Source organism: Panthera uncia (genome assembly GCF_023721935.1).
Source record: "Panthera uncia isolate 11264 chromosome B3 unlocalized genomic scaffold, Puncia_PCG_1.0 HiC_scaffold_1, whole genome shotgun sequence".
NCBI lineage: Eukaryota > Metazoa > Chordata > Mammalia > Carnivora > Felidae > Panthera > Panthera uncia.
In genome coordinates, this window is record NW_026057582.1 from 130415299 (window position 1) to 130441241 (window position 25943).

At 44.2% G+C, this 25943-nt stretch overlaps 1 protein-coding gene across 9 annotated transcripts in view; it reads right to left on the bottom strand.

Annotated features, from left to right (window-relative positions):
• The window catches only part of MCTP2 (multiple C2 and transmembrane domain containing 2), a 248416-nt gene that overhangs the window by 148621 nt on the left and 73852 nt on the right, over window positions 1–25943 (bottom strand). For all 9 annotated transcript variants that reach the window (XR_007453911.1, XR_007453912.1, XM_049614044.1 and 6 more), the window contains 4 exons: window positions 5700–5842; window positions 4832–4908; window positions 4205–4316; window positions 7–42 (listed from right to left, as the gene is read on the bottom strand). Coding sequence is in view for 7 of the 9 variants with exons in the window: in XM_049614044.1 (XP_049470001.1) it covers window positions 7–42; window positions 4205–4316; window positions 4832–4908; window positions 5700–5842 (368 nt within the window). In the remaining 2 variants the exon portion in view is untranslated. The remainder of the gene's footprint in view (window positions 1–6; window positions 43–4204; window positions 4317–4831; window positions 4909–5699; window positions 5843–25943) is intronic.

Consider the following 25943-nt stretch of genomic DNA (forward strand, 5'->3'; position numbering starts at 1 on the left):
ATTTACCTTGCTGGCACTCAGCCGCTTCCGGTTTGACCAACGCTGGGGATTGAGTCCATTGGATGGTGAAAAAATGGCAAAATGAAAGAGAGAAATAGAATTGTTAATGACAATTCTGTGATTAGTTAGATGGCGTGGACTATCTTCAAACAACTAACACCCACGTTCCGAGGTCACAGAGAAAACACGTTGGAGCAACAAAACAGAAACAGAAAACTCACATTTCTGTGGTTGTGTTAACAGGATTTTCCCACAGTGTTCAGTAATGAAAAGACAAGGACGTACAAATACTGCTCAATCTTTAGAAGTATCGGTTTTTAGTTATGAGAAGGATCTCCATCCTTAGAATGTTTTTAATTGCCTCAAAACTCTGTAATTTCACCTCTAAACGCAAATTGGAAAGGCAGACTTCCCCTACTGGAAATATTCTCATAGTATTACGAAAATGTTTAAGAAGTTCATGGACAGTGTTCATGAATATTTAAGTTTCCATACTTTTTGATATTAAAACCAATCATTCCATTTATCCCCCCTGATCAAGCCTCAATATTCAAATAATAGGAAAACAAATCTAAGCCACTGCTGCACAATTAAAAAAAAAAAAACAAAAACAGGCTAATACAGCACCGAGGGAGGGAAGAACAAATTTTCTGAACAGCAAGTAACATCACCACTGTTCTCTTCTGATCTCTCATTTGTCATTCTAAGGTTGCTGAATTTCATCTACAATTAAAATTCCTTCCTGGCAAAATCTTCTCATTACCCCCGTCACCGTCCAGTACGGTGAGCCTCTACTCTGGCTGGTTAACCAGCTAACTGGATGTTAAAACTTGGATAAATTTGGGAGATTACAATGCAATTATGAATCTAATCGAGCAGACCACGTTCGCTATTATGCTTAAGGAAAAAAATACCTTTAGGCGAATGACCTATCCACTTTGACAATACATCTTCCCTGTAAGTTAGAAACCAGAAAATAAATGGTCTTTGGGGGGAAATCCTCTTACATTCTGGTGACCAGCAACCAGAAACAGGGGTCCAGAAACAACTTGAAAATATTCTTTATTAAAAAAACACTTCCCCTAGTGAAACTGGGAGTTCAACATCTAGCTCATGATGCAGGGTCACAGATGCTGCCATATGGGTATTAAAATCAGTTCTTTTGCTATTTTCCCAGCACTGTACTGAAAAACATGATCAGTACAAAATCAAAGCACCAAAACAAGCACCAAAATCAATTCCTGTCTTATAGGTATGCATGGCTATTTAGGACCCTCTGACCTAGGATTCATTTGATGCGTTAATGATCATAAAAGATCAACAAAAGAGATGAGGAAATTAATGGAAAGTGAATATGCCTGTCTGCTTACTACAGTCCGAAGAACTACCAAGTATTGACAATTGACCCCATGCCAGACACTACATTTGATAATCTCCAACGTCACAGTCCTGTGAGATACTTTTTTTATCCCCATTTCACACATGAGGGAATTGTAGCTGCGAGGTTAAGTAATTCTGCGAATGTGACCTGATCGCTTAATTTCTCGAAGCTAGAAAGGAGCGGAGCTGGGATTCAAACCCAGGCAAGTCTGCTGACTGAGCCCACAATTCGAACTAGAATCCTATTTTTGCCAAGAAAAAGAAGCAGACAGTAGGTTCATCAGCCTTCCAACTGTACCATGCCTACATACAATCCTTAAATCTCTGGACGTGAGGGTCAGTTTGTAGTCACTTTGCTCAAGTTCAGATTGTTGTCAGCCTGGAATCCAAAGTGACAAAGACAGTCGTGATGGAAATTTACAAACAAACTGATTCCCAGTCAAATGATCTATTGTCTTTCCAGGCTTCAGTGTTAGTTATTCCCATTTAAAAACCCAATATAGGGGTGCCTGGGTGGCTCAGTCGGTCAGGCGTCCGACTTCAGCTTCGGTCACGATCTCACAGTTTGTGGGTTCGGGCCCCGCGTCAGGCTCTGTGCTGACAGCTCAGAGCCTGGAGCCTGCTTTTTGGATTCTGTGTCGCCTTCTCTCTCTGCCCCTCCCCCACTTGTGCTCTGTCTCTATCAAAAATAAATAAATGTAAAAAAATTTTTTTAAATAATAAAAACCCAATATAAAAATGGATTTTCACTGAATGAAAAGAACGAACGTTTTCTGATACCTATTCTATCCAAAGGGGCCCCCCGATATAAACTGCATAACCCGAGTAACCACACAGGGCCCAGGAAGGATTATTCCTTTCTTGGGTGTATTTTGATCAAGTACACAAACAGAAAAAAATGAAACTACTGATCAGAACAAATGAGAGTGGGCAGGGCTTTCTATATTATAATATCCCATAAAATATGTAGACAAGAAATATATTTTACCCTACACCTCTGCCAGATAAGCAAAGAATAAAGAAAATGAGAAAGCACATGAGCAGGCAGGCTGGCAAACTCTTGAAGACAGGACGTAGTGGGTCTAAGGAAAAAAGGACCAAACTCAGTAAGATGACGAGTGTGGCTACATTTACGACTCTGAAAACATACCCTTTGAGATGTTTTACAAAAGAAACTTCAGGCAGCATCGAGGATGAATAGCTCCGTCATTGGAAATTAACTTCAACTGAAACGGCATTACTTTAAAACTGCAAATCTGGGCCATATTTAAATATATTTTAAGGGCCGGTAGGACTGCTAAACATAATCCGATATACTACAGGAAAATTCACAGGAGGAATAGGGGAATCGGCAGCTATTTTCATGAGAAGTTATCCAACTTTGCAAACCCCACTTAAATATGTAAGAGAAGTTTCAGAACATAGCAGCCAGGAATAGCTCACTCCTGTGGCAGATGATGCTTATTTATATTGTATGTTCTTTTTGAGGGCATCCGGCTCAAGGAACCAGTCACCTACTAGCACATGACAATGAATCCAGCAGCAATACTGTCTAGGCTAAGAGAAGCTATATTATGTTGAGTTGAAAAAAAAAAGCTATATTATGTTGAGTTGAAAAATTGATATTTTCAACATCAATTTAAGATCCGAGTTTTAAAAGTACCATTTCTTTTAAAAAATAATAATATATGGGAAGTTTTTTTTCCCCCAGTTACTGTCGAGTAAACTCTCCTAAGAATCCGAATTAAAAACAGCAAATATTTTGTGGGCTCTCTGGCAACTGAAAAATCACTGTTCAGCTTCACTACTGCTTTGTGCTATCTTCTGTGAGTTTCCTTGTAAATCAGTCGTGATTTTCACCATGAAAATAAATTCCATCTACGAGCAAAGGTGGTGTCAAAATGAAGACATCGACCCTACTGACTCAATTCAAGAAGCACTTGTAGAAGCCTAATTTATAAACAGGCTTCAGATTTCCATATCAGATTCTAAACAAGCTTCCGTTTGAACGCATTTCAGTCCTTTTCCAAGCAGGTGTTTTGGTTGGCTTTAAAAAACGCCTTTCAAATAAGTCAGGATCAAAGATGCTTTTTGTTCTTCTTTTAATTCTTGGAATTATAAGGTCTGATCCCCAAATATAAAATAAGATTATGATTTGTATTCACATTATTTGCTCATAAGAACAGAGCCCCAGTCATGTCGTCGTAAAATCCAGTGCTTTGTTGGTGTTAGAGAGATCTTCAATAAGCGATACATTAACTAGAAACGTACAGAAAATAACAGATCGAAGGATATTAAAATTTATATCTTCCCGAAACTACTCCCAACAGAAAACGTAGCAGCTAAAAACAAACAAACAAACAAAAAAAGCACCAGAAGAAATTGCAATGCTGCAAATATGTACTTGATCACCCTAATAACGTACAATGTAATAATTAAATCCCGGGAACTGCTTTGCATTACCGAATAATACCTGTGTCATCCGGTACCTAAGAAAATAGTAAATGGAAACCTTACCACTTAGTAAAAATATTTTGGATGATCTGTTACAAGGGAACCATAAGCAGGATATGCATTTTAATAACAGCCACACTATCCACATCCCTAGCCAAAACAGATTATTCCTTAAAAGATTTTTTTTCCAGGGTTCCAAGGGAAAGGATGTGCATAACCACAAATAGGTACTTTACATCTCAATACAATGATTTGTTTCCCCCCCAAAATAATTTCCCCCCCCCAAAAAAATGCCAGCCATCTGGTAACCCAGTTATCAAAGGACAATTGCGGTGAAGAATTTTGAAATGAACAAAAGGGTTACACTCACATGTCTCTTGAAATCGCACTGTTTTACTCCTAGGTTCAAATTTAACACAATGACCCCCATGTCTTCTTCTAAACTGTTGGGGTCTTCCAATTTTAAAATATGTTCAGTCGTCCTACAAGCAAAAGGCAACAAATGACATTAGCACTTAGGGGCAGTACCAGATAGTTTCAAACTGCATCGGGAGCTTATGGCAAACATCTCCTACCTCTGCCTAAAGGTGAGACACGAGTTTTACAAAGCACCCAATTCAGTAAAAATAACACAGCCATCTTCAGAGCAGGGGAATTGTTTGGCATTGCCTTGTTCAACAGTTGGTTAATGGCTTCTTTCCCCTTACTGCCCAAATAAAATTTAAATACTTGTTTTATTTTTAAGTTAGGCAGGTTAATGAACCTGAATGTTAACAGTTCAAACTCCAACACACATTCCAGAACACACTGTGGACGATTTAACGTCTGACTCCTAGGTTTGGGAGCTAAAAGCTAAAATAGAAAAATTCACATTTTAAAGCACCCTTTCATTTATCCAGATTTTTTTTTGTCATTTGATCTAAACAGATGCCATTTAACCTTATGTTGAGCTCCCTCTACAATTCATAATAACAATTAGAAGGTAAAAATACAATACCTGTTAAGCTCAAGATCTCTGAGAATGACAGAGGCCGAGCCCATGAAATCAGATGTGGTTAAATCCCGATCATATACCTACAAAGAGCGAAGAGGCCAGTAATGCACATTAATATGGCAAACCAACTGAGTTTGCCGAATTATCAATAAATGCAATAGTCTGGGAATTTTGAATTCAATCTTCTAGATCTAAAAACTAATCTGCAGAGTACCGTTAACGAGGAATGTAGCCAAGTTGATGGAGAGATCAGAATTATTCAAACTTGACTACTTTGCCTACCACAGCCAAAACAATAGCACAAAATACTCTTAAGGCAGGACTCACATGCATTCCAATGTTATGCACAATGGACCACTCTCTGTAGTTTAAATGGTCTCTCATTAAAATTTAGTATTTTCCACGGTGAGCAGATCTGCCAATTAAATAGAAATTTGCTAAATATTCTCTAGCAACCCTATCCTGCACTCAACTCATGCAGTTGTAACCCAGATGTTAGAGCAATTGGTGCTTCCAACCGGTAGCTGAAAGCTCTATTAAGTATAAAGTTATTCCTAATGAGAACGGCTTTCCTACTTTTCGCCACTGCACCGACAGTCATAATTCTTCCACGTGCAGTAAGCTTAAATACAATCAATGGAGATGTTATTTTCACTCTGATTTTCTGTGGCGTATACACCATTGATCCGAGAAAACAAAACACAAGCTTTCAACGAAGTGTGCAAACAATCCCTTGCACACGAATGTTTTTCCGCCCAGAGCCGAATAATGATAAAAGAATTGGGGGACGTGGACTTTTTAAGGGGGCAAGGATTGCTGAGACATCAGCGTTTTTAATAAAAGAGCAGACTTGAAAGCCATCTGGGATTACCTTCACACGGAGCTTTTGATCAAGGCTTTGAATGGGAAGTACAACTACCTCATCCCATACTGGATTCAAGTTCTTATATATGACTTTACTTTTGTACAGCGTCTTCCCATTCAGCTTAAATTTCACATAGGGATCGCTGGTACCTTTAAAAAGAAAGAGAGAGTGAGACAGTTTTTAAAAATGCACGTCAACGCCTAGGATCTCCCTTAAGTAAAGGTTCTTTCTACACTCCCCCGGTTGCAAGCGTTTTCCTGAGCACGCCCAGAACAAATGTCTCCCTGTGCAGAGATTGAAGGCCCCAGGGGTGGAGAGGAGAGGGGAAAAAAAAAAAAAAAAAAAAAAGAAACAATCTGGGGTAAATGACTGATTCTTCTTTGCCCTTAGTGGTGGAACACCAATGGGTTCCTCGAGCTTTTTCTGTTTCGTTTCATCCCATGGCATTGCTACGTTACCCACAAAAATGCAAGAGACAAAATCCACCCGTGCCAGCCCACGGTGTCAGGAGTCCTGGGGAGAAACCCGCCCCTCCCAAGAATGGCAGCGAGTCGGCGAAAATGGAAAGAAACCATTTTCAAACGTCCGGCCAGATGGCTGACTCAACAGAACGCTGTACTTTAGAATATAATCATAATAAATCAATCAATCTCGGGAACCACGGGCTCAAAAGATGGGGCAACGGGAACGAAGACGGGGGGCGCTGGGGGGCATGGAGATTAAATCGACAAAGTTGCCCTTCTTTGCTGCCTCCTGCACCTGCAGTGAAGCCGGGGACATTGTCTCACCCTGACCTTGCTGAATGCCACACCAGCCAGGCCTTCAGCTGGCCTCAGGGCAGATACCCCTGACCCGCCCGGGGGGCTTTGAAACAGACACCAAAAAGAATGAATAATGTCCCTCCAGCCACTCTACCCAAAGCAGAAGGAAGGGCTGTGACAAACCTTCCTCCACACTTTCAGAACAGTGGAGGGGAGGAAAAAAAAAAAAAAAAAAAAAGAAAATAGCCGGTCAACATAAACCATGAATTCTGTGCTGTGCATGTCTCTTGCATGCCTGCCAGTAGACGGTCATATCTGGGACACACTTGTGCATTAAGACCTCATGAATGATGAATAAAGAAGCCACGAATGAATGCAGAAGCAGTGAGGGCATAACTGAAGGCCAGCCAATAATGCCACAAAGAAAGACAAAAAAAAAAAAAAAATCTGATAGGAGTAGTGAGGATAGTATAATTAACTGCGAAACAGACACCCATGAGTAAGTGCGAAAGACCCACAGTCCGGTTCATCCACCGATGTGTCCCAGGTGCCGTGGACGGTGCCCAACACAGGCCCCCCCAAACATGTATCGATCACGAATTCCTGATAGAAAGTCAAGCCTACAGAGACTAAAACCATTAGGTCAAAAATTAATTCGGCTACTCTGTTGCAAACATTTACCAGGTCGTAACTACCGATCACTAAGCTTTTGTTCTCTCAAGCTCCTCTTTTGGGTTTCTATTTACCAGCAGCATTATTAGCAATGACTGAACACACGATCTTCCCCAACTTCCTTCTTTAACAGAAACAGGTGTCACTATCCAGCAAGGTCATCTACCTTGTTTAGAAGTCTCAACAGAGGAACCGAGGTAGAATGATCTGGGCGGTGGGGGAGCCTTCCAGTTTTGCAAGACTTCGAACCGGAAGACCGAGAAATGCAACCGCAAATATGCAGACGTACGCACTCGACTCTCACATTTTAAGTCTGCCGACACGGGGGCAGAAGTCCAGCGGTCTTTATTTTAATCTCGGACACACACACACACACACACACACGTCATGTTAGTTTGCAGCTCTGGACAGGACAGTAAAACAGGAAGGCATTCACAGCCATTTAGTGGCACAGTGACTAGTGAGCGAGCCACCTGCCCCCACTCCCTCTCACAGTACAAGGGGACACCTCCGGCAAGTCAGACTTTAACAATCATTCTGATATATATATATAAAAAAAAGTGTGTGGGGGCGAGCGGGGGGGGTGGGGGAGGGACTCTAATAAAAAGAGGCCTTTAATTAAATGAAATTGCCACTCTGGGATTGGGCCTTCATGCCTGTCAGCGCACTCTCAAAATAAACATCTCAAAACTAGGCCTCGGCGGTGTCACTTTCTCACAGGCAAAGCATACTGGGTAATCCCCAGGCATCCTGACAGCTACATAATGTTCAAACGGTTTCACGGGTGAATGGCGTCAGTTGCGTGAAAGAAAATATTAATGTCTGGAATTAATAGAAAAAGGGACCAGGGTTTACAAAGCCAAACAAGGAAAAAAGGGTGTCAAAGTTAGTGTGGCGTTAATTGTTAGGGAAAATTTGAGAAAGGGGCGGGGGGGAGGGGAGGGGGGGCGCTGGGAGCACATGGTGATTTTCTCGCTGAGCCTAAGAGCCTCACTGTCAGGGAAGTGACATCTCAACTAGGCAAATTCTGAAAAGAGGTCTGCGGCTCAGGAATGCAACTCCCGATTAGACAAATGATGAGACAGCACCTTGAATGGGTGGACTTCAACCTTTTTTTTTTTACAGGGAGCTTCAGAAACAATGAGGCTCTTTGGGAGAAAGAGGTGGTGTGGTACTCCGGGAGGAGAATAAAGCTGGGGGGGGGAGCGCAGACGGGCACCTCCATCCTGGTGTGGCCACCCATTCGGCTATGTGGACCCTATGGGGTCACATGCACCCCCTCCAATTTAGAATATCCGGGTCTTAAGCATCAATGGCCTGAGTCTCCTGCCGCACCCCAGACACCCCGGGGTTCGATGCGTGCCCAGAGCGACTAACAGCCATTCATCAGTCCTGCAAAAGGGCTGCACCAAAGCACACCCCTGAGCACATGTGGGACAGTCAGTCCTTCCTTCTGCCCGTACTCAAGGACATTACATCCTGTCAAGCCTCCCGTGACTCTGTATCTGTCAGGCCTGCTAACACTGTCCACGTGCTACAAACCCTCATGGCTGACTTCAGAGCCTGGGTCGGTGCTAGGCATGATGGTGGGGGGGGGGGGGTCACGAAGGTAAATCAGTCCCAGATCCTGCCCCGGTCCAGGGTTGTGCACCTGGCGGGCAGCAGGCGGGCACTAACTATAACAAGAGGTTAAGTGTCAAAACAGAACTGAACTTCCCAGGTGGGAGAGATTACCTCTAGCCCGGGTGTCAGCGGAGGCTGAAAGAAAGATACTGGTTGAAATGTGGGTGGGCGCGAACACGCGGAGAAGGACTGAAGTCATGTTAGCAGAAGGAACTGGCTTTGAAGCCGGGGAGCAGGGAGGGGACCAAGATGAAAAGATCTGTGTGGTGCCCAAACCAGCATTTCCACCGATCTGGAAATTAAGTGGAAAAAAATGTAATGAGAAATAAAGCTGAACAGGCAGGTTGGAGCCAGAGGCCAAAGTGCTTGAAAATGACAAAATCCAGGGGCGCCTGGGTGGCTCAGTTGGTTAAGCGTCCGACTTCAGCTCAGGTCATGATCTCATAGTCCGTGAGTTTGAGCCCTGCATCGGGCTCTGTGCTGATGGCTCAGTGCCTGGAGCCTGCTTCAGATTCTGTGTCTCCCTCTCTCTCTGCCCCTCCCCTGCTCCTGCTCTGTCTCTCTGTCTCAAAAATAAATTAAAAAAAAAAAAAAAACATTTAAAAAAAAATAAAAAAGAAAATGACAAAATCCGGAGTTTAGTCTTTGTTCGGTGACAAAGAGAGGATGGTTTGCTTTTTCCTGTTCTTTTTTTTTTTTTTAATTTTTTTAACAAGACAAGGCACAGGTCTCAGAAAGATACGAAATGAAAAAGACACGTCTGCACTCTCTCACACCTTCCTCATGCCCCTTCCTCTCACGGGCTGCTTTTGTGGATTTACTACAGGAAAAACATACAAGAATTGATTTTAACTCGAGAGCAATCATATTACGTGCACTGGACGTCACGCTTTCACAATGAAAGCACCCGCAGTTCTGTTCACACAGATTTACCAGATTTCTTTTCATCGACTGCAGAAATTTTCATTGTGTTATTGACTACTTACATAACTAGCCACCAAATAGTGGATACTTACATCATTCCATTTTTGTTTGTTTGTTTCAGTGCAAACAATACTATAATAAACATCCTTATACGACTGTCTTGGAGTGTATATTCAGAGGGAACTTCTAACATTGGGACAGCTGGTTCTGACAGATACTGTCAAATTGTTCTTCCAAAGTCTGTCAAATTTACATTCCCACCAAGACTATATGTTTTGTACATGTTTCTCTGCATGATCACCAATACTGGGTGCTCTGTGCCTTTATTTTAAAAGAACGGCAGGTGGAAAATGATACCTCTATTTTTCTCGGTGACATTTTGAACAAAGTTTAGAATCTTTCATATTTTAGTGACCTACATTGGTATTTGTCAGAGCAATTCCCATTCATTCCATTTGTCCATTTTTCTAAGGTCTCACGGTTTGTCATTTGCTTCAGGATCTCAATGAGTGTTTAATTATGGATATCAGCCATTGGCCATAAATCTTGTCATAATTTATTTATAGTCAAGCTATTTCTTGTGATAAGTTTTTTTGTTTGTTGCTTTGCTTTTATTTAGTCAAATGTACCAAAGTTTTATTTATGGCTTTGTAGTTGAACATTCTGCTTCGAAGAAAATTTTCACACAGTAAGATTTTGTAGTTTTTTCATTCATTCCACATACATCCTTCGCCCATCTGGAATTATTTCAGTGTGAAGAGGGAAAGAAATTCAGGTTTATGTATGAACAGGAGAGGAAAACGATCAGAGCCAAGCTTTGGAAATATAAACCCGGCAGGAGCTTATAATGTAGAAGGCAGAAGACACAGACTAAACCGGAAAACCTGGTGGTTGAGATAATGCAGCACCAGGGAGTTGAGGGCCCAGGAGAAAGCTGTACCCGGAAGAAGTAACCCAGGGTTTCACAAACCGTGATCCACGGAACCTCACCTGCACGGAGGCTCCCTGGACTGAAAGGGTTAGGTAGTCAAAACCACTGGGAGAAGCTGTTTATCTCCTCCCTTGGAATTTCACAGTGTAGAATACAAAACTGAACTCTGCCAGGAGCTACATTAAGACAGACAACTATACAAACAGCTCAAAACTCTTCTACTCTGTATTTCATCAAGTTATTTAAACATAGAAAATATTTCACTAGGAGCAAACGAAAAATAATATTAAATTCCTCCAAATCAAAGCTGTAGAAGATAAGATGCATGCCAAAAATGGCCTAATGTGCACAGTCTTGGGAGAATAAATATGCGATCAGGGAATGAATCTCATTTGAAATAAGATGGTGTGTCGATGACAAGCCCGTACCTTCCTTTGCCTGACTGCCTTTTAGTAAAATCTCCCTTCCTTGGGCACTTTTACTCGGTTTCCTTGTGCCTTACTATCTTTAGCCTTTATAAAAAATATACTAACCTCTTATCTTGAGAACTGAATGAACGAATATACTTCATTAATAGCAGACTCTAGCCATTAACTGACCAGGTCCCATAGCAATTGCTACTTTGTTAGTAAGTGTTACTACTCGATTAATTTAAAAAGGGGTGTCTATAACAAATTAAATATTCACTTATTTTACCTATCCAACATAACATGTACCGTTTGTTTCTCTACTAACCCTTCTATTGCCATCTCTAAAGGTATGAAATTTGTATCACCTTTTCTCTGCAGACGTCGAAGAGAAAATTCCTTATCTTACATACTTCTTACGAGCTCCCATGTGGTTTGGGAAAATCTCCATGAAATGATCTGAGCTATCCTGGAAAGAAAGGACTGTAGTAAAAATTAAAAAGCACTAACTATCCATGAGTATTGGCTACTGCCCTATCTCTAGTCCTAACATTATTCACTGACGATTTTGGATCACTCTGCAAGTATATCCTGATGAAAACGACAGATAGTTTGGTGAGAAGGACACCGGATAACTCAGGTCTATCAAGGAGACAGTCATCATGAACCATATTACTTGTATCTACTATCACATTGAGAGAATTACAAGAAAAAATGGTCAGAAACAACAGAGGAAGTGATACGTGGAACAAATATTCTCTTGACTGGCTCAAGATCAAAGAAAGAATCTGCAAATAAAATAAATCTGTAATGAAGCACTAATTACAAACAACTTGTCTTTGCTTTTTGTAATAGAACTCATGGCCATGTGGGAAAAAGCAGAAAGATGCACTAAACAGAAAGAAAAGATGGGGCGCCTGGGTGGCTCAGTTGATTAAGCATCCGACTTCAGCTCAGGTCATGCTCTCATCGTTTTTGAGTTTGAGCCTTGCATAGGGTTCTCTGCTGTCAGCACAGAGCCCGCTTCAGATCCTCTGTCTCCCTCTCTCTGCCCCTCCTCTGTTCTCTCTCTCTCAAAAATAGACACTAAAAAAAAAAGAAAGAAAGAAAAGAATGGAGGAGGGAGGGAGGGAGGGAGGAAGAAAGAAAGAATTACTGTCATCTAGAAAAGCTTAATATATTGATATGTACCTAGATTTTACATGCACACTCTGACTTTTCAAAAAAGAAACCAGCCTTCATATTGTATTTTTTACCTGCTTTCTTCAGCCAATAATACATCAGTCTCCTTCTGTCCCCATCAATATATTTATACAAACCGGCTTAATGGTCATTTATGTGTATATTGGGGCATACGTATATATAATATAGGTTTGAAAAACTAGCGTTCCTAATTTGAAAATAAAAATCCATGCAAAAGCAATATTTGTAGGCAAAACTTACTTATTTGCCATCAGTAAAGCTCATTTGCCATGTTAAAACACTTCAGCCATACGGTTTCTTCAAACAAAAGGTTGTCAAGCTAGAAAGCTCTCCTAATTGAATGCATTTCTCAGAGTAGCAGTTTGTGAAAGGGAATTATCTCCACGTTTTTACATGAAGTTCACACTTTGTAATATCTGATAACTTTTGTTAGGAGATCTTAGGAGTTCTGATTCAAGTCAACACTTATTTGTCAAGTCTTTAGGGAAACTCAGGTACAAAATGATGAATTCATCCTGTATGAACAGTATTTGGAAACACGGAAAAGGATCAATTTGATGTTTTTCTTATCCTCTGGCTTAAGAGTGATAAGGGGCTATTCAATCTCCTTATCAAATACGTTTAGAATCTTCTCAATAAGGGGCACCTGAGTGGCTCAGTCAGTTGAGCGTCCGACTTCAGCTCAGGTCACGATCTCACAGTCCGTGAGTTCGAGCCCCACATCGGGCTCTGTGCTGACAGCTCAGAGCCTGGACCCTGCTTCAGATTCTGTGTCTGCCCCTCCCCTGCTCATGCTCTGTCTCTCAGTAATAAATGTGAAAAAAAATTAGAATCTTCTCAATATTATGCATATTTTGAATTTTTTCTTCTTGTCAGAAAAATAACCAAGCCTGAGCTGTTTTTATATGGGATCCATAAGTTCTGACTTTCTCTGAGGCTGGCTAAATAAGCGCCAGAAATGATTTCCAGAAAAACAGCTAGTGATGATTTTCGAGCGGCTGCTGCTGCCCCCTGGCAGTTAAGCTGAGATTTCTACATCAAGTGTCCAAGTGCCACATTCTTGACCCACCTTCAGAAACCATTATGGGCATTATGGACATTCAGAGGGTACTTTTCCTCCATCACATGGGAAAGAAGAAACAACTTTCCCTATGTAGGGCGAAATCTGTATTACTTAAGGTAGCAGTAGGTTCAGGTCCAGCTGAATTCCAGGCCAGGTTTTATCGACTACAATTGAATGAAGGAACATGCTTGTTCCCAGGATCTCCCTAGCCCATCAGGCTGCAAATGGCGGCTCTATGCTTCCAGGAGCTGTTCTCCTGTTACCAACCACAAAACAATAGTTTTCCGCCCCAACCACCTTCAGGCCTTGCTGTCTGTGAACTCCTGAAGTTTTCTCCTGAATGTGATGGACTCCTTTCCTCTAAAGGAGTCTGTCGTGCGCAATGACCCCAATGGCACCTTGGTCAAGGCCTGCCCGTGGGTAGACCCTGTGGGTGTAATGGTTCCGTGCAACTCACCAAAATCTAGCATGTGAAAGAATTTCCACTGACCAACTTACAGTGGGATCCGTGATCTGAAATTCCCAGTTTCGCGAAAACTTGTTTATTTTGACTCTTTATAAAATTTGACCAAAACTTGCTTATTTTGACTATTTGTAAGCTTGTATGGGGTAAGCAATGGGACATTCTAGAGCTGTCAGAAGCAAGGTCTTCCTGGGACCTTCGGATTCCTCCCCTGCACCATTGTCATCCTAAACTTCCTTCCGTCCCACCTACCCCATCCAGGTTTCCCTCCCCGTCTGTCTTCCCCCTAATATCCTCTCCTTTTCTGTTCCCAGTCATCCCGTTTCTGGACTCTGAAGCCTAGGCTATGGCATGTCCAGTCACTCCTTTTTTGTTTGGCCTCAGGCAAATTAAATACTTAAAATGCTGTTTTCATTCTGTCTTCATAAACCAATTGGCTGATATGACCCAGAGACTTCCAGCTGCTTTTAAAAGTTCTCATCCAATAACTTTATACATATAGACGTATCACTATAGATTAAAGGAAAACACTGCCAATATACTGAGGAATTCAGTAAATCAGTAAATAGGCCATCTGGTGAATAGATTATTGGACACATTGACTTTTGGTGAAGTGATCATTAAGAGAAGACTTTTGTACACCTGTTCTTGATCAGGTACAAAGACCCTGATCTTGATCCAAAGCATACAGGGGTGTGAACATCATGCATGATTGTCCCCGTAATGATCAAACAAAGATGGGCCCAGACAAAGATAGAAAAAGGCCTAACAACACAGAAAAAAAGGAGAAGGGAGGGCAGCGGCCAGGATGCAGCCATGTAAAGAGACTAGAAAGAGGGTCAGAGAGAAAAATGAAGAGTAAGCCACACAGCCAAAGGATGTAGCTTCCCCGAGTTTCTGCAGAGGGTACAAACTTCAAGATCTGTAGTCTGGTCAGCTCGGGGTGTTCCAGAAATCCACACTGCCAAAGCACACATAGCTATTCATACCCTAACACTGTCCCTTCTATTAATAAGAATACTAAAAGTGTCCTCAGCCCAGGCTATTATTTGAGCATAAATTTAAACCTAATGAAACAGGCAGCAACCTCCCTGGAGAAGAGACAAAGGACTGAAGCTTAGTAATGACATTAACACTGGGCGTGCTCCCATTTAATCCTCCAAAGACTGTCAGGGATAGGACTATGTATACTGTCATCTTAAGGATGGATAAAGGTAGAGGTGCCTGGGTGGTTCAGTCCGTTAAGCGTCCGACTTCACCTCAGGTCATGATTTCACAGTTCGTGAGTTTGAGCCCCACGTCGGGCTCTCTGCTGTGAGGGAGCACAGAGCCCGATTCGGATCTTCAGCGCCCCCCTCCTGCTCCTTCCCTGCACATAAGTGTTCTCTCTTGCTTTCTCTCTCGCAAAAAATAAAATTAAAGTTAAAAAAATTAATATTTTTTTTAAGAAAAGGATGAGTGAAGTTAGTGAGTTCCCAGAGCCAAGCCTCAAGCCACAGACCCGTTTCAGTGTAAAGCTTTCATAACCAGAGCAATTTTATTTATTTTTTTTTTATATGTATTTATTTTTGAGACACGAAGACAGAGCATGAGCAGGGGAGGGGCAGAGAGAGAGGGAGACACAGAATCCGAAGCAGGCTCCAGGCTCTGAGCTGTCAGCACAGAGCCCGATGTGGGGCTCGAACTCACGGACTGTAAGATCATGACCTAAGCCGAAGTCGGGACGCTCAACCGACGGAGCCACCCAGGTGCCCCATAACTAGAGCAATTTTAAAGCATAACCCGTCCCATTCCTCTGAGTCTGGGCACCTGCTTCAACCCAGACAGAGTGGAGGAAGTCACACGGTTTTCCTTCCAAAGCCGTGCCACGCAAGCTGATACAGCTCCTGCCTGGCGTCCGGGAGCCTCAAGGCAGAAGACCTGAGCTCCTGCGACAAGCGTGAGGCACCATGCTTCATGGGGAGGTCTCGTGTGGACCAGCCCTTGTCTCCCCGCACCCCATCCCAGGTTGCCACCGTTGGTATAAACTGGCCTGTGGGCCTCCGGGTGGCCAGTCCCCCAAATCAGGTCACACTCAACCTTCAAGTCGTTCCAGTGGAGGCTGCAGACAGCGTGTGGCAAAGGGAAGCGACGCACAGCGTGCCCTCTTGAAATCCCCCTTCCCAGCGTTCGTGAGCGTGTGGTGGGTTGGGGTTGCTATGGAGTGGGGCAACTTGTCATCACAGGGTGGTGGCCCCTTCATCACGTTGCCTGCCGTGCCCGCTGCCCCAAATTCAGCACGTTGTCAAGCTTTGGGGTTCGGATGGCAAGACGGAACCAACCACCCCATCATGATTATGTCGCAAGGAAATCACAGGACATACAGAAACGTACCGATACGCCCTCTGTATTTCGCCCTCTGTTTACAACACCCACACCCCCCGGGGCAGAGGGCACCGTACCAACATCACAACGAAACAGGGTAAGTAAAAAGAGCCCTTTAGAGGCAGCTGGGTGGCTCGGTCCACGAAGCCTCTGACCGTTGATTTCGGCTCAGGTCATAATCTCAAGGTTCAGGCCCCCGTCAGGCTCCGTGCGGACAGGGCAGAGCCTGCTTGGGATTCTCTCTCTCTCCCTCTCTCTCTGGGAGTGCTCTCTCTCTTCCTTTCTGTCTCTCTCAATAAATAAGCTTCAAAATTTTTAAAAAATAAATAAATAAACACAGCATGCAGTGGGGCACGTGCTATCTTGGTACAGAAACGAACCACTGGTAAAAGCCACTGGCAATGGAGAAGCCCCATTCAACCGGATGGAAGATGTGCTACCTTAAGTTCAAGTCAACGATCTTCAGTTGGATGGAAGGCGGTTGGTTACACGCAGCAGGCGCAGAAAACAGGCCGGTTTCGCTCCGAGGCCCTTCGTACGAATTGGGACAGGATCCCACTGAAAGAAGAGCTTAACTGACTCTATAAAACGGGACAGCCACAGGACCTTCTAATCAACTGCTGAGGACGCACAGTTTCCCAAAACAAAACACCACAAAAATCCCCAGAGGACAGGGCTCCGTTGTGGGAACACATTAAAAGCTGTAAGGACAAACATGGCTGACCAAGGAGGACCCGCATCCAAGTGGGAAAGGAACCAACAGAAACAGGTTTCAAAAATCAGTTCCACTTACTGGCTGTGGGAGCCTGGCGGGCTATCAACGCACAACAAGTGGAGAAAAGCCACCCGCTACCTGGGATCTGGGATGGGTGGCTGCACCGCCGAACGTCTCAAGTTTGCTCTTGAAGGACGTTCTCCCACACCGGCCAGCTGTGTTTCCGTGGCTCCCACACAACATACCAGTGATCTCATGCCATCTGGTGTTCGGAGGAGGTACTCCGATGTGAAGCAAGCCCCATTTCTTGCAAAAAAGTACTGACGGTGACCTTTGGATACAGTAAACCTGGGGTGGTGCTGGCATCCGAACAACAACAAAAACCACATCCGCAAGATTCAAAGGGAAATCCAAGAAGCAGCCCTGATAGGCACCGTGTCTGTTTCTAACACACGATTAGAAAGTGGCAATCAGATCAGCAGGGAAAGGGCTATTTCGTCCCAACTAATTCAATAGCCATTTGGCCAGAAGTAAATCTAAGTTCCTACTCTGAGCCAGAAATCGAAATAAACTCGAGACAGATCAAAGACATAAAGGAAAAAGGCAAAACGAAGTAGCAAAGAGAATGAATATAGGTGGATGCGTATTCCCTTTCGAGAGAGAAAGGCCTTCCTTGCTATAAAAACAAAACAAGAAATTCTCTAGAATAGGACTGTAAGACTTGAAAAGATCTCTGCCACAAAACTCTATAAACAAAACTAGAAGGCAAATAACAAATTAGAAAACTCTAGGGGCGCCTGGGTGGCTCAGTCGGTTAAGCGTCTGACTTCAGCTCGGGTCATGATCTCTTAGTCTGTGAGTTCGAGCCCCGCATCGGGCTCTGTGCTGACAGCTCAGAGCCTGGAGCCTGCTTCGGATTCTGTGTCTCCCTGTCTCTCTGCCCCTCCCCTGTTCATGCTCTGTCTCTCTCTGTCTCAAAAAAACAAAAATTAAAAAAAAAAAAACTACTAAAAAAATAATAATAATAATAATAAAAAAACTCTATGTGAACGTATCTAGGGAGCAGAAGAAAGAGCAGTGATAATATACAGAACAGGCTTTGCACAAAAGACAAGCAAATAGCTCATAGCCAAACACACCTAAGGAATCAAATTTATTAATACAAATTGAAACAAATATAACACTTCTTCTCCATCAAACTGACAAAGATAAGGTGCACACCATGCGGGGAAGAAAAGGAAAGCAGACCCCAGTGATGTTATTGCTGGGTCCGCAGTAGAGGGAGATAGTTCCCAAGGGTGAGCTGGCAATTCTAGAAAGAGAACCTCGACCTGCTCAGATCAGGGAACACAAAGCATCCGCAAAGACGTCAAGAAGAAAGTTGTATGTCCGGATTTAGGCACAAGAATGTTTGCTGCAGGATTAGTGCTGGGAATAAGAATTCTGAGAGACCCGGAACCAGAACACTGAGTAAACAAACAACGATGCGGTAGATTCATTTTTTCTTCTCAAAATAGAATTTTTGTAATACGGGAAGCACATGTGTGGTGAACAAAAGCAGTGATCAAGCCGTTTCAAGTCAGATCCGGCTGTAGTTTGAAAAGTCAGATCGATTCTGGGGCGCCTGGGTGGCTCAGTCAGTTAAGCGTCTGACTCTTGGTTTTGGCTCAGGTCAGGACCTCACAGTTGGTGAGTTCGAGCCCCACACTGGACTCTGTGCCGACAGTGCGAAGCCTGCTTGGGATTCTCACTCTCCCTCTCTCTCTCTCTCTCTCTCTCTCTCTCTCTCTCTCTGCCCCTCCCCTGCTCGTGTTCTCTCTCTCTCTCTCTCTCAGAATAAATAAATAAACAGGAACAAAACTTTTAAAAAGGAAACAAAGAAAATTGATTCTTTACATATCACGTCAGTATGGCACGTTCAGTAAAAGTGACAGAGTGACTGAGGATGATGCTTGTCCACACTGCCGTGTCTTCCCAGGGTGGCCACTATGAGCGTTGAGGCACATTTTTCTGAGTCAAATATAAGATGGGGAAAATTAAACCATCAACCCGTAATAGAGTCCTTATTCCCATCACTAAAAACTAGCCTCTCCGTCATTTTTGCTGACGTGCAAACACGAGGTAGGAACCAGGCTCAGAAAACACCCTTCACCGGGGCGCCTGGGTGGCTCAGTCGGTTAAGCAGCCGACTTCGGCTCAGGTCATGATCTCATGGTCCGTGAGTTCGAGCCCCGCGTCGGGCTCTGTGCTGACCACTCAGAGCCCGGAGCCTGTTTCAGATTCTGTGTCTCCCTCTCTCTGACCCTCCCCCGTTCATGCTCTGTCTCTCTCTGTCTCAAAAATAAATAAACGTTAAAAAAAAATAAAAAAATAAAATAAAAAGGATTTCATTAAAAAAAGAAAACACCCTTCACCACCACAAACCACCCTCTTCCCCCCACGCTCCCCCCGGGGGCAGGGAAGCTAGGGGGAGGAGTCTAGGGCAAAAAGAGAGAAGAGCGAGAGATATGCAAAGAGTCAAACAAATTGCCAAGAAACTGGGAAGAAAAGCCATCGTAAGACGGGTAGAAATGCCACGAGCCCTTCCCTTTCCAGAGGGAACCTGCAAAAATCAAACCAGACCAAAAAAGACAGGAAACACAGTAATAATCGTTAACTACTGTTTCCTCCAACCCCACCCATACCACCACACGTCCCCTCGAGCATTGCACACCAGGTGAATCCTCACAACTGCTGCTAGACGGTATCCGACTTCGCGTTCAAGCTCACGTGGTCTGCACCCAGGGTCCCGGGTTCACACGCAGCGGTGCTCCCCAAAACTTTGCATCGTGGCACAAACGAAAACCATGGCTGTTGTTGGAATGGCAGCGTAAATGGGGGAGACTGCTGAGGGGCTGGCCCGGGCTCCACAGAGCTGTCGGGAAGGCTGAAGGGATGGATACCCTAGAACACCGCTCAGAATGCACCTGTCCGGAAGCCGCGTGGCTGTTCCTCAGTGCACAACGCTGAGAACAGTTCTCAGCGTTGTGCACTGAGGAACAGAGTTCTGGAAACTCCCTATCTGTCCCGCAATTACAGATGTAATGAGAACAGCGGGTTTCTCTCTAGCTCTGATACAAGGGTATCTTTTCTTTTTGTTCTTTTTATTTATTTATTTTGAGGAGGGGGGGGAGTGCCTGAATGGGGGAGGGGCAGAGAGAGGGGGAAAGAATCCCAAGCAGGCTCCACGCTGTCATCACAGAGCCTGACGTGGGGCTCGATCTCACCAACTGTGAGATCATGACCTGAGCCCAAATCAAGGGTCGGATGCTTCCCCGACTGAGCCACCCAGGTGCCCCGTATACATTTCTTCTTTAAAAAGAAAGGATTCAAGGGTCACTGGGTGGCTCAGTCGGCTACGCATCCAACTCCTACGCATCATCCATCACGTCATGATCTCGCAGCTTCATGGGTTCGAGCCCCATGTTGGGCTCTTCGATGACAGCACACAGACTGCTTGGGATCCTCTCTCTCCCTCTCTTCCTCTGCCCCTCCTCCACTTGTAATGTCTCTGTCTTTCTCAAAATGAATAAACTTAGAAAGAAAGAAGGAAAGAAAAAGAAGGAAGGAAGGAAGGAAGGAAGGAAGGAAGGAAGGAAGGAAAGAAAGAGATTACAATCATTAAAAAATTTACAGTTATAGGGGCACCTGGGTCGCTTAGTTGGTTAGGTGTCAGACTTCAGCTCGGGTCAGGTTCTCATGGTTTGTGAGTTCAAGCCCCATGTTGCGGTCTCTGCCATCAGCACACAGCCCGGCTTCTGATCCCCTGTCCCTCCCCTGCTCTCTCTCTGTCTCTCAATCGCAAATAAATAAACACTAAAAAAAAAAAAAATCTAAAAGAACAGGTATGAAAATTAGCCTATTAAATGGCAAAAGGAAAAGAGGTCTGAAATCAGAGATACTGGACATTTGAACATTTTGGTGGCAGAACAGGAATTTGCTAAACACCTATTACCTGGCAAACTTTTCACACTAGGGGGGGGGGGGGTCTTTCAGCCATTCTTTCCAAACTGGAAAATGACTTATCCAGCATGTTCTTCCAGGGTGTGGAACTGAAGCTGTCGCTGCTCTGAAAACAAAGGTCAGCCATCTACCTGTGCTGGAAAAGGAGAGCGGTCTGCTAGAGGAATGGGTCATGAATCTTCCTTACATAAAACGCACATGAGAAGAACCATGAGGCACCCGGGGGTGGGGGGTGGGGGTCAGTCCATTAAAGTCCAACTTGATTTCAGCTCAGGTCATGATTTCAGCTCCGGAGTTTGAGGCCGCGTCAGGCTCTATGCTGGCAGCATGGAGCCCTGCCTGGGATTCTCTTTCTCTCTTTCTTTCCTTCCTTCCTTTCTTTTTCTTTCTTTCTTTCTTTCTTTCTTTCTTTCTTTCTTTCTTTCTTTCTCTTTCTTTCTTTCTTTTTCTCCCTCTCTCTCTTTCTTCCTTCCTTCCTTTCTCTCTCTCTCTCTCTCAAAATAAACAAATAAACATTAAAAAAATAGGAAGAAAAACCATCAATCCTCAACCCTCCCGCCTCCAGCCCAAATAATTTTTTTTGGCCCTGATAATGTCGCACAAAGTCCCTCAAAGGGCTTTTCTTTCCTTTTTGCAACACTGAAAAGTGGCCACCAGAGGGCAGCAGCAACACAGTATTCTTCCAGGGCACAGCAGGACAGTCCCAGAGCCACCTTCACACCAAGGGCAAACAGGGCTTCAAGGCAAGGGCTCCTGTTTTCCAGGAATTAATGCTCTAGGGGCTTTTTGTTTGTTTGTTTTTTATTTTATTTTGTTTTAGAGAAAGAGCATAAGCAGGGTGGGGAGAGAGAGCAAGAGACAGAGACAGAGAGAATAAATCTCAAGCAGGTTCAACATGGAGCCTGACTCAGGGCTCGACCCCACAACCGTAGGATCATGACCTGAGCCAAAAATCAAGAGTCGGATCTTCAACTAACTGAGCCACCCAGGCTAACGATCTACGTTTTAATGGGATTTGATCTGAGCCTTCTTCCCAGGACAAGAGGCCTTCCCATGTCACAGAGCAGTGCTCATACCCGGCCTAGAAAAGGGCCGTTGGCATAAACACCACCAGCTTTAAGACCCCAAAATATTTCTTGACCACATTTCCTTCCAAGAGAAACCGAGTCCAAGGTTCAACTCTCTCTATGTGTCAACCTCATTACAAAGTTAAAAGGACTTAAATTTGATTGGTCATATCATGTTCCTTCTGTTTGACCAATCTATAAAGACCCCCAGGAGTTACCAGACTCAGATCAAGAACCCAAAACAGGTATGTGTCTCGTTTGGTCCAAAACATCACTGCATGTAGAGCCTCCCTGAGAGAAAAAAAAAAAAATGGGAAGGAAATGGAGGTATAAAGGCGTAAAAGGAAGAAGTGAGGATGTGGAAAAGGGAAGTAGAAACACGGAGGAAAAAAAAATAGTAAGATAGGAGGGCAGGAGGCGGGGTGTAGACAGAGACAAAGGTCTACCCACAGGCAACAGGCAATTACTGGGATAGAGCAGGGAGGTGGGGGGATGCTGGGTCTTCCCTCCTGTAGATTGCTCAAGAAGATGAACTCAAGGCAATGGCTAGACACTACCAGCGTTCAAGTAAGGCTCATTTTTAGAAAGACCACCTACAGCACGGCAGGTTGTTCAGCAGAAAGAATGGGGCTGCTTAATTAGTACTGAGCTCGCCCATACCGGACTGAGTATGGGCAAGGCTAAAAGACCTCGCGTGTCAGAGAATTGAAGGCAATTCCTAACCAACTAGAGAATGATCTGTGAAAGGCAATCTTCTAAATGTGGCCCCGCTTCTAGCACAACCTCATGAAAACCTGTCGGCCTCCCAGGTGTTATTCTTATATCCATGATGACTCACGGATGGACAGACCTGTTCGTGACAGCGAGTTACCGGTTACCCGCTATTTTCAGTTCTTTTGAATGACCCATAGATTCTGCTGGGTTTATTCAATGCACACACACACACACACACACACACACACACACACACAAAACACCTATGTATTCTATACAAGGGATAGACAAGTTAACAGTTAAAGACCCCGTGTGGGGGCGCCTGGGTGGCTCAGTCGGCTGAGCGTCCGACTTCGGTTCAGGTCATGCTCTCGCGGTTCGTGAGTTCGAGCCCCGCGTCGGGCTCTGGGCTGACAGCTTGGAGCCCGGAGCCTGCTTCGGATTCTGTGTTCCGCCTCTCTCTCTGTCCCACCCCTGCTTGTGCTCTGTCTCTCCCTGTCTTTCAAAAATGAATAAACACACAAAAAAAATTTTTTTAAAGACCCTGTGATGCTCTGGGTAACAACTATATAACACTAGGCTCTCCACACCATTGCTAAACCTAGCCAGCATGCTGAAGCCAGAGCTCCCTCCTAATTCTGCCCAAAGAACAGTTGGCCAGCTTTAGGGTTTCACAAGCCTCCCCCCAGGCCCCAGAAAATCTCCCAATTCCACCTTGATAGTCTGCATAACAAATCAGCACTGTGTCTGAGGCGGAGAAGAAAGAGATTTACATAAAAGGTCCACAGCACTCTTTCACGAAGGAAGTCCACTGTCCAGGCCTGGCTGACGGCACCAAAACTGAGACGGGTTCTCTCGTTTCTGAGACGCTTCCCCCCAGTTTGTTTCTGGATGGGTCAAGTGACCGAAAGCTTCCAATCCTCCGGCACGAACCTTGGAAGAGCCTTTTCGCGCCACTTCTCGAAGCATGTCAGAGATGCCTTTTCCTGAGGGGGATACCGTGACTTTTCACTTTACTTCCCATTAAAATATAAGGAAAAAAAAAACGACTTTTTGCCACCTAATATCTCCAGAATTTTTTTTTTCATTATTCAAGGTCATATTACTGATATGCTCATAAATAAACAAAGTTTTTACTTTGCCACACCAGAAAGCAGTTTCTTAGAGTAAAACTCAAAAAGCAGATCACGATATTCTAGACAGAGGTTGGCAAACGTTGGCCCATGGTTCAAACCCAGGCCACCGCTTGTTTTTGTAAATAAAGTTTTATTAGAACACAGTCATGACCATTTGTTTACATGTTATCGTTAGATACTAACCCTAACCAAGAATTCTTTCTCCTTGGCTGTTTGGAAAACCACTAACATTTTTCACTTTAGAAAAAAATTAAATAATAAACCAGATGTGATCCGGTACTCTGGATAACTTCTCTCAGTTTCGTGCAATGTATCATTGGCACCGAAAAGTCACATTTTTTTCAGTTACTTCTCCCTCTCTCTTCAGTTATGCAGTGATATGACCAAAAAGGAAGTGAATCATTAAAACGGATCTAAAGGTAATGGCTCTTTGGGCACTACACCAGCAGAGATGAGTAGCTGTCCCCGAGCCCTTATGACCCATAAATCCTAAAATATTTACTTTGTGGCCCCGGACAGAAAAAGTTCCCACCCCACGTTCTAGACAGAAAGTTCCATAAGCGTAAGCACTGCTTATGCAACAATCTAAAGAAATACCAAACTCTTTCCTCAGAGAATGATTCATCAAAACGGTTTTCCTCCCTAAACATTCAGAAACGAAACCGTGCGACTGACTTCCATATCCCAGAGGCGTCCCCCTTCAGAGCCGAGGGCATAATACATTTCAACAACACGCCAAAGGCCTCTCCGTCATAAGTGAAAATCAATTAAAAAAAATTAAACACTTAAAAAAAAAAAAGGAAGCTGGAGACTAATGCTGGAGAGCAAATACGTAATGAGGGAAATCCCCAGGGAAAGACAATGTTGTGCCTAGTAGAGAACCGAAGCTCTACCTACTATCAGGAGAAGCAAGTGTTTCTTCTCACGTTGTCCATGCACACTGGTGGACAGAGGCTGCCCAGAACAATGGTTCCCAAGTGTGCTTCCGGACCACCTACATCAGCATCACCTGGGAACTTGCTAGAAATGCAAATCCGCGGGCCCCACGCAGGACCTGCTGAATCAGAGCCTCTGGGGGTGGGCAACATGTGTTTTCATCAGCCCTCCAGCCTGCCCTGATGCCCATTCCAGTTTGAAAATTACTGGTGCGAAGGACTGTGGTGGACAAAATCCTGAGGCCGGGTTGGGTCCCATAGAAAATAACGTCGTAGGGCGCTCGGGCGGCTCAGTCGGTTGAGCGTCCGACCACTTCGGCTCAGGTCATGATCTCGCAGTTCAAGGGCTCGAGCCCCACGTCAGGCTCTATGCGGACAGCCCCGAGCCTGGAGCCTGCTTTGGATTCTGTGTCTCCCTCTGTCTCTCTGCCTCTCCCCTGCTCATGTTCTGTCTCTCCCTCAAAACTAAATAAACATTTAAACAAATAAAAAAGAAAGGAATGTTGTACTGATAAACAACGAGTCTCAGGCAAAGGAGGCAGGAGCGGGAGCAAGCATCCTAATAGTTCCGATCCCTGTCTAGACCAACCGGGCTCACTCAAATGCGGCCCCACCTTGAGAAGGCTCTGGGACATTTTCCCGATCGCTAATATGATGCTTATGAAAATCAAGCAGAAAATCAATAGAGTCACAGTGTAGGAGGCACAGCGCACCTCAAATCATGGAAAAAGAATCGGCTGGGAGAGGGATATTTTGTCAATAATGATTAACTTGCCCAATAAATACAAGAAGACGGACAAGAACAGTCACTGCTGGTTACAAAAGATACAGGTTCTGGAACAACACGGTTTATGACCTAGACGCCTTAGTAGGTATTTATATTTGGATCATGTTAGGTTTACACAAGATAAAGCCAAAGTCATAAGACGTTTTAACTCTGATGAAACTATTCAGACAGAGATGACAACGGCCGGGATTATAGCACAGGCTATGGTCTCTCTTTTGTCCCCAAACGGCCGAGACATTGAGCAAGCGCACCCACACCGCATTATTTTGGTTTTTTTCTACCAGGTGCGACGTCTTCTCCATCATCCACTGAGGTTACTGACCCCCTACTAGGAACCTGCTGCTTGGAATCTATCATTATGATACGTCAATGGTGGTAGGGCCAGAGAACTCACTCTGGGAGAAAGATCCAGAGAACACGGGTAAACTGGAAAGGGGACAGCTGGTGTGCGGGGGTACTCCAGGGCCTGCACTCCCTCCCCAA